The following is a 17,357-nucleotide window of genomic DNA, read 5'->3' as shown; positions in this document are numbered from 1 at the left end:
AGGCTGGAGTGCAGTGGCGTGATCTCGGCTCACTGCAAGCTCCGCCTCCCGGGTTCACGCCATTCTCCTGCCTCAGCCTCCCCAGTAGCTGGGACTACAGGCACCCGCCACCACGCCTGCCTAATTTTTTTTTTGTATTTTTAGTAGAGACGGGGTTTCAACATGTTAGCCAGAATGGTCTCAATCTCCTGACCTCGTGATCTACCCGCCTCGGCCTCCCAAAGTGCTGGGATTACAGGCCTGAGCCACCACGCCCAGCCAGGTATACAACTTTGATCTCGCGGGGGTCGAACTTCAGCAGTTTGCCCAGTTTTTAATGGGGTTGTTTTTTTCTTGTAAATCTGTTTACATTTCTTACAGATGCTGGATATCAGACCTTTGTTGGATGCATAGTTTGCAAAAATTTTCTCCCATTCTGTAGGCTATTTATTGATAGTTTCTGTTGCTGTGCAGAAGCTCTTTAGTTTAGTTAGATCCCACTTGTTAATTTTTGCTTTTGTTGCAATTGGTTTTGGCATCTTCATCATGAAACCTTTGCCCATGCCTATGTCCTGAATGGTATTGCCTAAGTTGTCTTCCAGGGTTTTTATAGTTTTAGGTTTAAGTCTTTAATCTATCTTGAGTTCATTTTCGTATATGGTATAAGGAAGTGGTCCAGTTTCAATATTCTGTGTATGGCTAGTCAGTTATCCTAGCAAGGTTTATTGAATAGGGAATCCTTTCCCCATTGCTTTTGTCAGATTTGTCAAAATAGCAAAGACATGAAATCAACCTAAATGCCCATCAAAGACAGACTGGATAAAGAAAATGTGGTTCATATACACCACGGAATACTACACAGTCATAAAAAAAAGAATGACATCTGTCCTTTCGAGAAACATGGATGGAGCTGGAGGCCATTAGTCTTACCAAACTAATGCAGATACCAAATACCACATGTTCTCACTTATAAGTGGGAGTTAAATGATGATAATGCATGGATACATAGAGGGGAACGACACACCCTGGGGCCTACTGGGTGGAGAATGGGAAGAGGGAGGGGATCAGGAAAAATAACTATTGGGTACTTGGGCTTAATACCTGGGTGATGAAATAATCTATACAACAAACCCCCATGACACAAGTTTATCTATATAACAAACCTGAACATGTACCCCTGAACTTAAAAGTTAAAAATTAGAAAATAAATAATAAAAACTCAAGAAGAAAAAGATAGGCTGCATTTTCCCTATTTTTTATTCATTACATTGTTCTTTCTTTACTCCTGACATTTCAAGTTTCTTTCTATTATTCTTTTTTCATTCTATTTGGAGAATATCCTTTAGTCATTCTTTCAGAGTAGGTCTGCTGGTGAGAAATTTTCTTAATTTTCCTCTCTCTAAAAGTGTCTTGACTTCCCTTTCACTCCTGAAAGATATTCACGGCTATAAAATTCTGTGTGGACAGTTCATTTTTTCCCCCAGCAATTGAAAAATGTTCCACATACTTCTGGCCTCTATGGTTTCAGATAAAAAATTATTCACTATCGCTCAATCATTGTTCCCCTATAGTAGTGTTATTTTTTCTAGTTGCTTTGAAGATTTTTCTGTCTTTAGTTTTCTGAAGTTTAACTGTGATGTATCTTGGTGCTGATTTCTTTGAGTTTATCCTGTCTGGAGTTCACTTGGATTCACTGGATTCACTTTATGAATCTGTGAGTTTATGCCTTTCACCATATTTGGGAATTTGTTAGCCATTGTTTCTTGATTATTTTCTAGCCCCATATTCTTTCTACTGTCCATCTGGAATTCCAATGACACAAATGTTAGATCTTTTGTTATAGTCCCACAGGTCTCTAAAGCTCTTTTATTTTTTTTTCTCCTATCTATCTTCTCTCCGTTGTTCAGACTGTAATTTTTATTTATCTGTCTTTAAGTTTACCGATTCTTTTCTCTGTCATCTCTGTTCTGCTACTGAGCCTATCTAGTGACTTTTAAAATTTTAGTTATTATATTGTTCAGTTCTATAATTCCATTTGGCTCTTTTTTCTTACCTTCTGTTTCCTTACTGAGACTTTGTTTCAAGGGTGCTCATAATTGCTTGCTGAAGCAATTTTATGATAGTTATTTTAAAATTCGTGTTAGATAATTTCAGCTTCTGAGTCATTTCAGTATTAGCATCTGTCTCAGTCTGCTCAGGCTGCTATAACAAAATATCATATACTGGGTAGCTTAAACAACATACATTTATTTCTCACAATTCTGGATGCTGGGGAAGTCCAAGATCAAGGTATGAGTCAATGTGGTTCCTGGTGAGGGTCCTCTTTCTGGCTTACAGATAATCACCTTCTAGCTGTGTTTTCACATGGTAGAGAGAGAAAGTGCTGGTCTCTCTTATTCTTCTAAGGACATTAATCCCTCTTAAGCCCAACCCTCATGACCTCACCTAAATCTAATTACCTTCCAAAGGTCCTACCTCCAAACATTACATTGCAGGGTTAGGGCTTCAACTTATGAATCTGAGGGAGACACAAACATTCAATCCATAACAACATCTGTTGATTGTCTAATTCAAGTTGTGATATTCCTGGTTCTTAGTATGAGAAGCAATTTTTAATTATATCCTAGACATTTGGGGTATTAAGTTATGAAATTCCAGATCCTACTTAATCTTTTTCAGTAGGTAGACATCCTATTTAGGTTTAGTATACTGGTTCAGGCTTACTTGTGTGGGTTGTGGCATCAATGACAATTTAGTTTTCAGAGCATTGTAGTGCTACTCTGGTCTGCTTCCTTTGTGTGCTACCCAGAGGCCCTATCTAAAAACCTGGGCAGCATTCCACACTATAGTTCAGTTCTTAAACTTCTTGTAGTATTAATTCTCGTCAGTTTCTTGTATGGGTCACTGAATGGGTGTGTCTAGGACTTCATATGCAAAATCCCTTTCTCTAGCTCCCCTCTCTCCCAAATCCTACCCTTACTCTCTAGTTGGGAAGGGAAACTGCTTCACCTGCCACCACTGGATGCTGGCCACTGGGAGTGGAAGTCTAGGTTCCTCCCTGGGCCTCTACTGACATCACTTTGGTGGGAGAATCGAGCACTGCTTCACTGCTGCTGGCCCGAGGGTAGAAGTTCATACTTCTCACTTATTCCACTGGCTCTGCCCCAGAGAGGGAAACAGAATGCTGCCTCACACTGTCTCACTGCCTCCAAGTTGGGGGTGGAAGTACAGACTTTTCATTCACCCCAGCGGACACCGTGTCATCAGGGAGAAGTAAAAAACCATGTTGGTGCTGCCAGGCAGAGGACAGAGATTCAAGTTCCCTGCTTAGCCTCTGCTGACACCACTCCAGCAGGATAAGCAGCCTGCTACTGTCAGATGGGGGATGGAAAATCAGGATCCACGCTTGGTTTCTGTTGGTAATACACCAGCAGGGGAAGCAGAGAGTATCCACTGGGCAGAGAGTGAAAAGTCAAGCTCTCTGCTCAACTCCCACTGACACCATCTTGATGGAGGAAGCAGAACACGGCCTTCTACCACTGTTTTACCGTCAGGAACAGATACGAGCTCAGGCTCTCCACTTGGCCCCGGCAATCCTGGTGGAGGAATCAGAGTACAGTTTGCTACTACCACCAAATAGGAGGCAGAAGTCCAGGCTCCCCACCTCAGTTCCACTGCACTGGCACTAAGCGAGGTGGGGAGATTTTCATGATCTTTGACGGGAGTAGGACAGGTATTGTAAATAAGGTTTCTGTTCTGTTAGGATGCCCTTTGCTCAATTCTTTGTCTAGAAATAGCAGGCTTTTCTTATAACTTTTTAAAATCTGCACCAGTTGACATTTTCAGGATGTGGGATTTGCCAACATTCAGTCTAAAATATATAGAGGACAAAAAGAAAATCCAAGGAACTCATTGCCATGTCATTTCCCAAGCTCCAAGGTCCCTAGCCAGTCTGACTGTGTTTTAGAGTCTTCCTACATTGCTTTTAGTATTATGTCCAGGGTTTTTAGTTACCCTTAGCTGGTGGAATAGGGAGAAATGAGTCTATTACATCTTGCCAAGAATCAAAAGCTTAAGAAGGCCATATCTTAAAATATAATAATTTGTAGAATACAGGTGAACAATAGCAGACATAATAAAACATAAAAGCATTAAGCAATTTGTATGGAAATGGAGGGATAAGTAGATGAGATTCAACCATAACAACCCAAATCTGCTGGGAGAGACAGCTTTTCCAAGAACCAAGGAACTCCGGGAAAGACTGATTCACTTAAACCTTAAGCTACCAGTGGATACACTGTAATTGATATTCTCCTCCCCAAAAACATCCAATTCCCAAAAACCCGCTCATTTAATTAAGAGGATATGGCCGAATATCTGACAGTATTGTCTATATAAATCACAAAAGCACCATCCTGTACTTTCAAGACACCACATAGGCTAGGTTTAAAGATTAATAAACAAAAATAGGATGTTATCTGTAGCCAAGAGCTTGATATATGTAAGAAACTCCCCAACCAATTTCAAATCCATTTATTTGCCAATCCCGGCGCCAGCTCGAAGAGCACATTGGCAGTGAACTGAGTCAGTCCAGATAGGCTCCAAATGAAAGCAGAAGGACGCCAGGACTTAGCACCTCAATGATGGTGCTAACAACCTAAGTTCCACAGAAGTAAGGAAAGAGTATGATAGCCAGACCTCAGAGGTGGGCAGCTGGTGCAAACGAGCTGGAGCTGGGGTCCTGCATTTGGGTGCTGATATTGGGATCCCCTTGAAGGGGAGAGGAGTATTTTTTCTTTTTTCTTTTCTTTCTTTTTTTTTTTTTTGAGACGGAGTTTCTCTCTTGTCACCCAAGCTGGAGTGCAATGGCACAATCTGGGTTCACTGCAAACTCCACCTCCCGGTTTCAAGTGATTCTCCCACCTCAGCCTCTGGAGTATCTGGGATTACGACGCATGCCACCACGCCGGGCTAATTTTTGCATTTTCAGTAGAGACAGGGTTTCACCATGTTGGCCAGGCTGGTCTCAAACTCCTGACCTCAAATGATCCACCCGCCTTGCCCTCCCAAAGTGCTGCACCCAGCCGAGAGGAGTATTTTTAATTACAAAAATCTGCAACTAAAACTTTTAAGTAATCTCTTGGTTATACATTTTTAAATACTTTTATAAATATTCATACTTTTCTACACTAATTGAATTACTGGAGTGGGGAGAAATGCCATCACCTGAGAAAAGACAATCCAAACACACTCCCAGGGAAAGCAAAGAGAAGAGAACAAGGTTACGTGGGTCCTCCATCTGCAGAGAAGACGCTGAATAGGAGTTTTTTAATGTTCCCATCAGTCCCACATGGAGCCGACAGTGAGTGGGAAGGAGCCAAAGCCCTGGCCAGGCCCTGTTCTAGGCACCCAGGCACTCCTCTCCTGGCCTCACCTGTACCAGGCAGAAGATGTGCTTCTCCTCAGCCCCTCGGCTAATACATCTGTGGTAGGACGCAATTGCGAGCATTGCCTTCCTTCACCCACTGCTGCTGCCACTGAGCCATGTGCCCTCCCACACTACATACACTCTCCACGTAGGAGAAGTGATTTTGGTAAGATGAGTAAAGACGTGGAGACTGGGCCTGCATTTCACACATCTTAAACAGGTAAACACCAGCTTCCTATCCCCCAAAAGGTTCATTTTCCCAGAAATATTTAGTTCTAAAGGATCAAAACAACCTATGGCTTCTTCCAGTAATACACAAGCTGTCAAAAGCCTAATGCTGTCTCTCTTAAGATATTACCTGGATTCAGGGGAAGAAATGAAGAGGTAAATAAAGGCAAACGAGTGCCAACCGCGGTAGTTCATGCCTGTAATCCTAGCACTTTGGGAGTCCAAGGTGGGCAGATCATTTGAGATCAAGAGTTCGAGACCAACCTGGCCAACATGGTGAAACCCCCATCTCTACTAAAAACATAAAAATTAGCTCAGTGTAGTGGCAGGCACCTGTAATCCCACCTACTCAGGAGGCTGAGGCAGGAGAATCGCTTCAACCGGGGAGGTGGACCTTGCAGTGAGCCAAGATCGTACCACCACACAAATAAGGCCAACTGGGTCACACAGCGAAACTCCGTCTCAAAAAAAAAAAGGCAAATGGGGACTGTAAGGAGAAGAGGGAGGGAGAACGAGAACTTAGGTCTCTAAGGCAGCCATCAGAGAAGGTTCTTTCAAAAACTGACAGGACTCAAACAGAAACACAGAGAAATGACTCCAAGAGCTCATGATCCATCTAAGAGTGAGATTTCTTCCTGGTATAGACCTGTACCTGTGAGCCCTCCCACGCATTAGGGGCATGGCCAGGGGCTGTAATTCTTCACCTTTTCCTCCTCTCATTCCCTTAGCTTGTAGAGAAATTTAGAGCTGGAGGAAAACTCAGTCATCCTCTTGTTCCAGCCCTATGTTTTAAATTTAAGGAACCTGAGGCCCAGAAGAAACACATTTGCTACATGTTCAAAGGACAAGGACAAGGATTCGGGCTTCTTGCTTCCTGGGCCAGCTCCTCTTTCTTTTGGAACAAGCCTGTGTCTAATTCAAGTGTAAGTGAGGCAGAGATCTGGGCCGTAAAGTCTACTCACTCCACTCACGCCTGTGATAATGGAGAGAATGGCTACCCCTGCTCGGTGCCTCAATTTCTCCAAGCATAGGGAGCTGTTTGAAGACAAGGGATGGCAAACAGAATTCTAACCTAAATCATGACAGAAATGCTCCCAGCACTTTTTTTTAATAGTTTAAAAGGGTTTCTTATTTGTCATTAATGGTTCTTTAAATTATTTAACAACATTGTTATCCCATGTTTATTGCAAGAGTTCCCATAAAAATGATTCCATTCTCTGCAAAAACAACAAGGCCATGCTGCAGGCTTATACTCACAGGAAAAAAACATCACATACCTTGTCTTTCTTTGAACTCTCCACCTCTGCCCCCTCCTTGAATTTTGCCAGTGTGCTCTTGAGGTCCTGAGATGTGTAGGTGTTGGTGTTGATATCCAGCCTGTCCAAAGAAAACTGAGAGTAAAGAGGGAGGCATGGCTAGGCTTGGTGGCTCGCACTTGTAATCCCAGTACTCTGGGTGGCCAAGATAGAAGGATAGCAAGATCCCATCTCTACAAAAACTTTAAACATATTAGCTGGGATGTGATGGTACGTGCCTGTGGTCCCAGCTATGTGGGAAGCAGGAGGATCACTTGAGCCCAGGGGTTCGAGGCTGCGGTAAACTATGATTGTGTCACCGTACTCCCACAGCTGGGCAACAGACTCAGACCCTGTCTCTAAAAATAAATAAGAGGGGAGCATTGTATCTCCCAAGAAAGAAAATGTCCCTGGGTGAATGGCACCCTAAGGTAAGCAAAGCCAGGCCAGCTCTAACTCTGAGTGTACTATCATACCTTTGCCTTCAGTCAGCCAGAGGTCTAACAGAGTGACCTTACCTTGAAGCTAGAAGAGGAAAGACACAGCTGAAAATGGGATCATTCCATGAGAGAGGAAGAAATGGCATGGGGCAGACAGAAGCCAACCACGAACAGAGGCTCTCAGCCAGCTTCTCAAGGCAGAAATAAGCCTGGAATACCTGTGCAATGCTCCTCCCTCAGCACGCTGCCAGGGCAGGACCGCTCTGAGGGAAGTGGACTCAGACACAGGAAGTAACGTGCACCCTTATTTATTAATATCTTTTTCCATGAAAGGGGACAACAGGGCCCTGAGTCCCACAGTGTGTGCCTGATCTGATTAGACAAGGCAGCCTGTCTTTACAAAAACAAGTTGGATAGATTCACACCATAAGACCAACCTCTGAGCACAAAGGAGAGGCAGGAGGTATGTCTCAACCTGACCAAGGAATGGATTTGAGATACTAAGGAGCAGAATCAAGGTCAGCCCCTTCCACGGCCAGTCTCCAAGGGCAGGAGGAAAAGGAATCAACGTGGCTATAATCTCAGGAACCTGCCAAAGACCAGAATGGTCTCCTCACAAAATTCCCTGGAGCTGATCCAAGCCACAGCTACGTGTCTTAACCAGAGAGAAGACATCCATCATGTGGGAGCAAGGTTTTACCACTAGCATTCATTTTAGTTCAATGAACAGAGGTAAGCACAAGAATGATGTGGACGAAGGGAAGAGTGGAGTGTGGACTGTGCTTAACAAGACTGTCTGCCTGGCGTTGGGTTCAGGATTCCTATATCCTGGAATGCCCACAAGATTTCAGAGGTGAGGAGGAAGGGGCTAGTGGTCTGCTCTACTCCAGGCAGGAAGAGCACATCAGTCTCATAGTCTGAGATTCCAGCAGGCCTCAGCTCTCATGTACTAAGGGCTTTCATTCTTCCTAGAGACATTTTAGGGCTCTGAGAAAAACACTCATCTTCTCTAAACCTCAGTGCTCCTAAACTAATTAATAATAGCTAGTAACTCATTTATTGAGCATTTAGCCATGTGTTAGGCAGTGTGTTAATCCCTTTAAAGTAATATTTCATTCAAATAGTTACCACAATCCTACAACGTAGGGAGAGAATCCTGAATCCCTCTCCCTACAGAGCATCATCCACTGCCAGTGCATGAGGATACCACTGCTCCGTCCCACATACCCAAGAGGGAGCTACATATTCAGGAACCATAGCTTGAATACATTATCTCCTCCCTCCTGTAAGACTCGGTCAGGACTAATCCCATTATGCCATGTATCTCTGTTTACGTCATCAGTCTCACTCTCCTAAGCCATCTCTCATCACCCACTCTCAGTCCCAACTACATACACACAAGCACGCAAATGTGCACTCAAGTTCACGCACACACACGAAACAGTCATCTGGTGGTCTCACTTCATTCTTCACTATGAAAAACAGACCAAAACTTCATTTTCCCATGATCAGTTCTACAAGCTAACCTGCACCTAAGTCTATGTTTTCTACTTTCCTTCCTATTACAATGGATGAGTGTCCCTGATCCTATTAAACTTAGTTCCAGATCGCACTTGCCTTTACAAAAGCTTTAACTCCCATAATTACACCTCTCCCTCCTGCCTGCATCGTCAATTTCTCCCTTCAGCTGGATTATTGCCATCAGTGCACCAACTCTCCTTTTACTCCACAGTCTCTTCTGGTTATCCTGCCATTTCCCTGCTCTCATTCAGCGTAATACTTTATGAACACATTGTTTTCACTCACTATCCCCATCTTTTTTACTCCTATTTATACTGCCATTTACTGTAATCTGGATTCTGTCCTCACAACTCCACTTACACTGCTAATCAAAATTGCCAATAACTGATGACCAATCCGATGGACCCTTCTTCATTCACTTCATGTTCCTCAACCATTAAGCTGCATTTGCACAGTTCACCCTCCCTTCTTAAAAAACTCTCAGTCAGGTGTGGTGGCTCATGCCTGTAATCCCAGCACTTTGGGAGGCCGAGGAGGGAGGATTGCTTGAGCCCAGGAGTTCAAGACCAGTCAGGGCAACATAGTAAGACTCTGTCTCTACAAAAAACTTGAAAATTAGCCAGGCATGGTGGTGTGTGCCTGTGGCCCCAGCTACTCAGAAGCCTGAGGTGGGAGGATTGCTTGAGCCCAGGTTGTAGTGATCCAGGATTATGCCACTGCACTCCAGCCTGGGCGACAAAGCGAAACCCTGTCGAAAAAAAAAAAAAAAAAAAAAAAAAAAAAACGCTCTCCTTTCCTGGCTTGTGACCTCACTCTCATGGCTCTTTCACTTCCTCGCTCCTTCTCCAACTCTTGCTGGTTCCTCATCTCCTACCTGAGCCACATAGCCCAGAATGCCTTGGAGTTCAGCCCTGTCAATCTTCTCCACCTCGACATCCTCCCCTAGTTACTTTAAAAACCTATCTGCTGGGAGGCCGAGACGGGTGGATCACGAGGTCAGGAGATCGAGACCATCCTGGCTAACACGGTGAAACCCCGTCTCTACTAAAAATACAAAAACTAGCCGGGCGAGGTGGCGGGCGCCTGTAGTCCCAGCTACTAGGGAGGCTGAGGCAGGAGAATGGCGTAAACCCAGGAGGCGGAGCTTGCAGTGAGCTGAGATCCCGCCACTGCACTCCAGTCCAGGCGACAGAGCGAGACTCCGCCTCAAAAAAAAAAAAAAAAAAAAAAAAACCTATCTGCCAGTGATCTCAACATTAACATCTCCAGCCCAACCTCTCCCGAGCACCAATCAGAGTTTTGCACAACTACTTGATAGATCTGTATCTCAAATGTTTAACAAGTACTTCAAACTTATTGAATCTAAAACATGGCCCTTGATTCTTCTCCTTATAAGTCTGTCCCTCTCCCAACTTTTCTATTTCAATAAACAGTACCAACAACCACCCAGTTGCTCAAACTCCAAAATGAGGCTTTACCCTCAATCCGTGCCCCGTCCTGTATCTTCCTTCAACCTCTATGCTGAAATCATAAGCAAGTCCTCTTGAGTCTACCTCCAAATTAAATCTCCAAATTCATTCAGTCTCTGTTATGATACCCTAGACTCTGTCTCTACAAAAAACTTGAAAATTGGCCAGGCATGGTGGTATGTGCCTGTGGCCCCAGCTATTCAGAAGCCTGAGGTGGGAGGATTGCTTGAGGCCATTATGTCTTACCTGATCTACTGAAATGACATCCTAATTCTGTCTTCTTTTGTCCACTTTCAATCTCATCTCCAGACACATAGTAACTAAATCACCCTCCTACCTAAAATCTTCCAATGGCCGCTGGGCATGGTGGCTCACACCAGTAATCCCAGCACTTTGGGAGGCCGAGGTGGACAGATCACGAGGTCAGAAGTTCAAGACCAGCCTGGCCAACATGGTGAAACCCCGTCTCTACTAAAAATACAAAAATTAGCCGGGTGTGGTGGCAGGCACCTGTAATACCAGCTACTTGGGAGGCTGAGGCAGGAGAATTGCTTGAACCCAGGAGGCAGAGGTTGCAGTGAGCTGAAATGGTGCCACTGCACTCCAGCCTGGGTAGCAGAGCAAGACACCATCTTAGGGGGGAAAAAATCTTCCAATGGTTTTCCATTACAATTAAAGGTGAATGAAGAACATACAACATGTTCCTCAAAAGCTACATATTCTGGCCCCCACATACCTCTCCAATCTCATCTCCTATCGGTTTCCTTCCTTCTCTCTTCTCCTCTAGTCACCTTGATTGTTTTCTTGCTTCTCCTACTTGACAAAGCCTTTTCCTTGATAAAGCCTGGGACTTCCTGTTGTTTCATCTGTCTGAAATGTCCTAACTCCTAAACCTATAAACCTAACCCTTTGCATAAAGAGTTAATTATTCTTTTTGTCCATATCATCCCTGTTCTTGCCTCTGTTTCCTGAACTGAAATAAGTGCCAGTGGTAAAGCCTTGCTCCCCAATGGATGTCTTCTCTCTAGTCAAGATGCATTGCTGTGACTTGGATCAGCTCCAGGGATCTCAGTGAGGTTACCAATCTAGTCTTTGACAGATTCCTGAGATCAGCCACATTGGTTCCTTTCCTTCCTCCCTTTGGGGCCAGTTAATTAATCCATGATTAATTCCCAGTACTTACATGTTTTAGAACAGGGTCAGCAAACTATCAGTAATGACCAGATAATATCTTACTTATGTGCTTATGTACCTGGTTTTCTGTGCGCCAGCCTTATGGAGGCTGTTTTGTTTACTGCTGTATCCCAATGCCTGGCACATGGGCACTCAATAGGTTTCTGTGAAATAAATCAATGGAGGAAGTAAATGGCCCTGTCCTTAGCCCAACCTCTTAACCACTATGCCATACTGGACCTTGGTAAATGTTCAACCCAAGATGGCACAACTTGAATGTGGTTTTACCCTCAGTCCTCCAAACCCAGGAGGAAGAGTCAAAGAAGCTGGTTACTCCAGGGCAAAAAGAGAGATGTACTATGGAGATGTTGACAGGGATATGGACTAAAACCAGTAGAGATGGCAAAGCCTAAAGCATAAATAGCAAGTGAAAACCTGTTGCTAAGAGCCAACTGTATGCAATTAAATAAGGCAGTACTAAAGGAACTCTCTGAGACAAGCCAGAGTCAGGGTCTTCTGTCCCAGACTGCAGAGCCAGCAAGCATTGCAGCTCTAGGTTGCAATGTGGCCAGCCACACAACATAGTAGAGAGACTGCCATGAATTTTGGATCAATGGACTGTCCCCATCTCAGCCTCCTGAGTAGCTGGGACTACAGGCATAATACACACCACACACTCACACACCCACACCCCCAGCTAATTTTTGTTTTTGGTGGTTTTGTTTGTTTGTTTGTTTTGAGACAGGGTCTGACTCTGCCACCCAGGCTGGAGTGCAGTGGTACGATCTTGACTCACTGCAACCTCTGCCTCACAGGCTCAAGTGATCCTCCCAACTCAGCCCCGCGAGTAGCTGGGACTACAGGTGTGTGCCACCACCTCCGGCTAATTTTTATATGTTTTGCAGAGACACACACCCTGTTACCCAGGCTGGTCTTCAAATCCTAGGCTCCAATGATCCACAGCCTCCCAAACTGTTGGTATTACAGGTATGAACCACTGCGCCCAGCCCCTAACTCAATATTCATAAGCTAAGAAAAGAATAGATTATTTTCTTCAGAAAATAAGACTTGGATTACACGTGAGAAAAGACTTCCTAAAAGTACTTTGAGACACTGAAATATGTGTGTATTGTGGACGAAAGAAGTTTGGCAGGGGCCATGATAATGACAGCTGATGATTTCTTACATGGTTGTAAGAAAGGAGTACTTGTCTGACCTGGGTCACTCCAAGTATAGGCCTATCTGGAGGGATGAAGGAAGATGAAAGATCCTTCCCAATTTGGCGTGACTGAAAGGAGAACAAATGCCTCTATCTCAATATGAAGTAGAATCTTCCAACAGTGAAAACTGTGTAAATCTGAACAGGCTGTTTTGTGGGGTGAGTGCCACCTGACAAAAGTCCATATGAGCCGCTGAGTGACTTTCTGACAGGCATGTCAAAGAAAAGACTAGGGTAAGAAGTGGGTCTCTAGGACCTCCTTCTGATTACATCTAACTGCAAAATACTGGGTCTTTGTTTTAGTTTTTTTGAGACAGAGTCTCGCTCTGTCGCCCAGGCTGGAGTGCTGTGGCGCGATCTTGGCTCATTGCAACTTTCACCTCCCAGGATCAAGTGATTCTTCTGCCTCAGCCTTCTGAATAGCTGGGATTGCAGGCACCTGCCACCACACCCAGCTAATTTTTGTATTTTTAGTAGAGACAGTGTTTCACCACGTTGGCCAGGCTGGTCTTGAACTCCTGACCTCAGGTGATCCACCCGCCTTGGCCTCCCAAAGTGCTGGGATTACAGGTGTGAGCCACCACGTCCCACCTGCAAAATACAGTTTAAATTATAAAATCCAGCCTGGGCACAGAGGTCCACATCTGTTATCCAAGCACTTTGGGAGGCCAGGGCAGGAGGATCACTTGAGTTCAGCAGTTTAAGACTGGCCTGAGCAATAAAGTGAGATCCTGTCTCTACAAAAAAATTTTTTAAAAAATAGCCAGGCATAGTGGCACACACCTGTAGCCCCAGCCTACTCAGGAGGTTGGGGCAATGTAATTGTTTGAGCCCCGAAGTTCAAGGTTACAGTGAACTATGATCACACCACTTTACTCCAGCCTGGGCAACAGAGCAAGACCCTATCTCTAAAAAAAAAAAAAATCATCATCATCATCATCATCCAAGGACTGAGTAACACTAATCACACTCAATCTGTAACTAATAATTCCCAATGCTTACATGTTTTAGCACAGGGTCAGCAAACTGTCTGTAATGACCAGACACTATTTTAGGCTATGTGATCCATATGGTGTCTGTCCCAATTAATCAACTCTGTCACTGGAGCAAGAAAGCAACCACAGACAATATGTAAACAAATAAGCATGGCTGTGTCCCATTAAAACTTTATTTATGGACACTGAAATCTGAATTTCATACATTTTCATGAGTCATGAAATATTACCTTTTGATTTTTTTCCAACCTTTAAGAAATGTAAAAACCAATTTCATTTGCAGACTGAACCAAAGGAGGGAGCAGTCCCAATAAGGCCCACAGGCCATACTTTGCTGGTCCCTGTGTTAGAAATTTCATGGCTGGTATTTCTACTGAGCTTTCAAAATGCACAATTCCAGCAACCCCTGCAACTCCATGCCTCAACCTCCCTCCCCTTCATTCAGGAAATATCAAGCAAAAGAAAGGATGCTAATTTAAGGCAACAAAAAGAAAAATAGCAACACTGAATTCTCTAAAATTGGATAATCTAACCTGGTTATTGAGGAATAAGGCAACCTCTAGCCAGTGGAGAATGGCAGTAGCTTCTACTTTTATACTACAAGAAAGCCTGTTTTAATACTGACTAATGAGAGGAAAAGTTAGTCTGAATTAAAGACTTTAAAATGCAATTTTATTGTTCACCAAGGAAGTATTACTGCAAAGCAGAAGGCCTAACAGGCCTGTTTTAATGAATAGATGACTCATCTGTAATCAGCGCATTAATTGTTGGGATTCAAATGGGTGCTCTTAAAGTACTGGGAAAAATAGCTTCATTTTTAAAGCAGGTTAAGCATTCCCCCTACAGCCTTTTTTAAAGTATCAATTTGCTTTGCAAACTGTCTCTTTCCAAAGACTGTAGAAGTAAACCTTCATAAAACCCTGACAGATTTATCACAAATTCTATGCTATTAAATTTCAAAATAAAAAAGCCACATGAATTTGGGCAACATTTTAAGTATTACAATACAAAATCAATGTCATCACTTAGCCTCCCAGTCCCTAAGGTTGACACTGTACCTTTTGCCTTTCAAATTATTTCGGAACTTGTCCTCAGATTGGAGTTTTGCCTCTCTTTCCCCAGTCTGAAGATTCAGCCGTACGTGGGATCCTGCAGGAACAGCCTGCCCTAAAGGCCAAGAAGAGAAAAGGCTCATGAGGTACAAGGTCCTTGGAAAGTCGCTGGGATGGCCAACAAGCCAACAGGACTTACTAGTTCATGAAGACACAACTCAGCTGTGTTCAGTTACCTCCTCAATCCACCCATCTCTCTCCTGTGAACACACACGCCACTCGCACATACTCACTTAGCTAATCTATAAAGGAAATCTGTAAGGGAATGGGATAAGATGGGCAAGAAGATTCATACTTGAATCTAGAGACCAACGTCCCCCAATTAGAACCTGCATATTTAAGCTATTCTATGTTTTCTTGAGCTAATAAAAGCTTTGTGTTATGTGCAGCAGGTAAGTGGTAGATACCTACTCATTCCTCAGGACATGCTACATTACTGTCTCTTCCATGACACTCTTCCTGCCCCTCCCCTGACAGTCAGTCCCACAGAACCCCAGACAGCCTGCCATCCCAGCAAGCTTACACCTCACCACCTGCATCTGTTTAATTAGGCTCCTTTTATGAGGCTCTCTCCTTCCTAAGCAAAGGGACTGTATTTCCTCCTTTTTGATTTCCCAGCCCTTAGGCCAGGGCTTGGCACATAAAATGTGTGGCACTTAATGTTATGAAAAGGGAGAAGGAAGAGACTGGAAGGCAAGAGGACAGAGCAAGCCAAGGAGGCAGGGAGTGGAGCCAAGAGAAACTGAAAACCTACACCCACCTATCTATGGAGTTGATCCATAGCTAGGAAAAACAAGTGTTGCGAATCGACGGGCTATTCCTATGCAGTGCACAAAAACTACTCAAGTATAGTTAAAAAGCAACTGTGCAGTAGCACATACTACAAATGGAATGCTACACCCATTCATTCATTCATGAAACTGCTATAGGGATGGAGAATTTCAGGGAAAAGGCTTTTCAGGAGATGGAAGATTTGAAGCAAAGATGGTGCTTCTGACACCTGGACTTTGACTCTGCTTTCTCCTGCCAGAGGATAGCACTGCCTTGCTGGTGTTAAGTTTGATTTAAGAAACCAAATCAATGACTTTCAGAAAAAATTCCTCCCAAGGAAGCACACAGCACAAGTTCTCTCAAATAATCAGGTAAACTCAAGAACAGAAGGATAATGATATAGGCAAGTAGTCAACAGTTTTCTCAATTCTGGGAGGCCCAGAAAAAACTCTTGAGTTCCACCAGTCACTCTATCCCCAATCAAGAAGACAGGGATATTGCACACCATGCTGTTTCTGTTCCTGCCACCCCACTTTAGTAGGGAGTTTCTGTATGTTTTACTTAAAAAAATGGGAAACTATATACAGTATATAGAAGTATGTGCATAATGATTTCCCTCTAACCCCAACCATTATTTTCAAGGATAAAAAATATGTTCAGGCCAGGCACGGTGGCTCACACTTTGAGAGGCCAAAGCAGGTGGATCACCTGAGGTCAGGAGTTCAAGACCAGCCTTGGCAAATGGTGAAACCCCATCTCTACTAAAAATACAAAAATTAGCCAAATGTGGTGGCAGGAACCTGTAATCTTAGCTACACGGGAGGCTGAGGCAGGAGACCTGCTTGAACCTGAATGGCGGAGGTTGCAATGAGCCAAGATCACGCCATTGCACTCCAGCCTGGGCAACAGTGTGAGACTCTGTCTCAAAAAAAACAAAATGTTCAGAGTGCAGTGGAAAAATCCTTCTCTGGGGTGGCCCTCCTGATAAAGTTGGGAGTCAAATGAAGCAAAAAGTGAGTCCCAGACTAGGAATAAAGGGAATACCATAGCAAGGAAGCCCCACGTGCAAATGCACTGAAACAGAACCCAATAGGCCGCAGAAGCTGAGGAAAGACTAGGCCACAGAACTAACTGGAAGGACTGTAGGGGTTGCTGGCTTGGTACCACCAGGAAGCCTGGGTTCATCTTCCTTGGATAGGAAAATATTCATCAAACAGCTGCGGAAGATGGTTCTGGGAGGAGATGAGGCTGAATACTGGCAAGAATAACAAAGAACTAGCAACTTCTATCCTATTCCTATGATCATAGGGCAAGAGGTAATTTCTTTAGTACTAATCTAATCTCTGAATGTTTGAAGGGGAGAGGCTGCCTCACCTGGAGAGATCCCAGACTGACAAGACAATAGTCCCTTCCTGGATGTATGCTAAACACATCACCCCGCCATCCCCCTGTACTCTACCACACTGATACCCAATCTACCTCCCAAACTGGTTGATTTTTCCTGCTATGTGTGTCTTGAATGCATACTCTTCTTTCCATCTTCCCCCACTGCTTTTGTCTGAACCATCGCCATCTCTCACCTAGACCCTATCACAGCTTTCTAACTGGCCTCCCTGATTCAATTCCCAATCAAACTGTTCTTTACAGTGACTGATGTTTCTTTTCCAAAATACCAAACCTATGTCATTCTCCTGCTTCAAACCGTTTCATGGCCTCCTACTGTTCTG

The 17,357-nt window shown here is 43.9% G+C and overlaps 1 protein-coding gene across 2 annotated transcripts in view; it reads right to left on the bottom strand.

Moving 5' to 3' along the window:
• Nucleotides 1-17,357, bottom strand: part of SIL1 (SIL1 nucleotide exchange factor) — a 242,832-nt gene that overhangs the window by 82,479 nt on the left and 142,996 nt on the right. For both annotated transcript variants that reach the window (XM_033181075.1, XM_033181076.1), the window contains exons 4-5: nt 14,806-14,914; nt 6,913-7,012 (exon numbers count right to left, since the gene is read on the bottom strand). In XM_033181075.1, the coding sequence (XP_033036966.1) occupies nt 6,913-7,012; nt 14,806-14,914 (209 nt within the window). The remainder of the gene's footprint in view (nt 1-6,912; nt 7,013-14,805; nt 14,915-17,357) is intronic.

This window comes from Trachypithecus francoisi, unplaced genomic scaffold, assembly GCF_009764315.1.
Source record: "Trachypithecus francoisi isolate TF-2019V2 unplaced genomic scaffold, Tfra_2.0 Lachesis_group2, whole genome shotgun sequence".
Taxonomy (NCBI): Eukaryota; Metazoa; Chordata; class Mammalia; order Primates; family Cercopithecidae; genus Trachypithecus; species Trachypithecus francoisi.
Note: the sequence above shows the minus strand (reverse complement) of the source record. Positions and strands in the feature narration are given on the sequence as shown.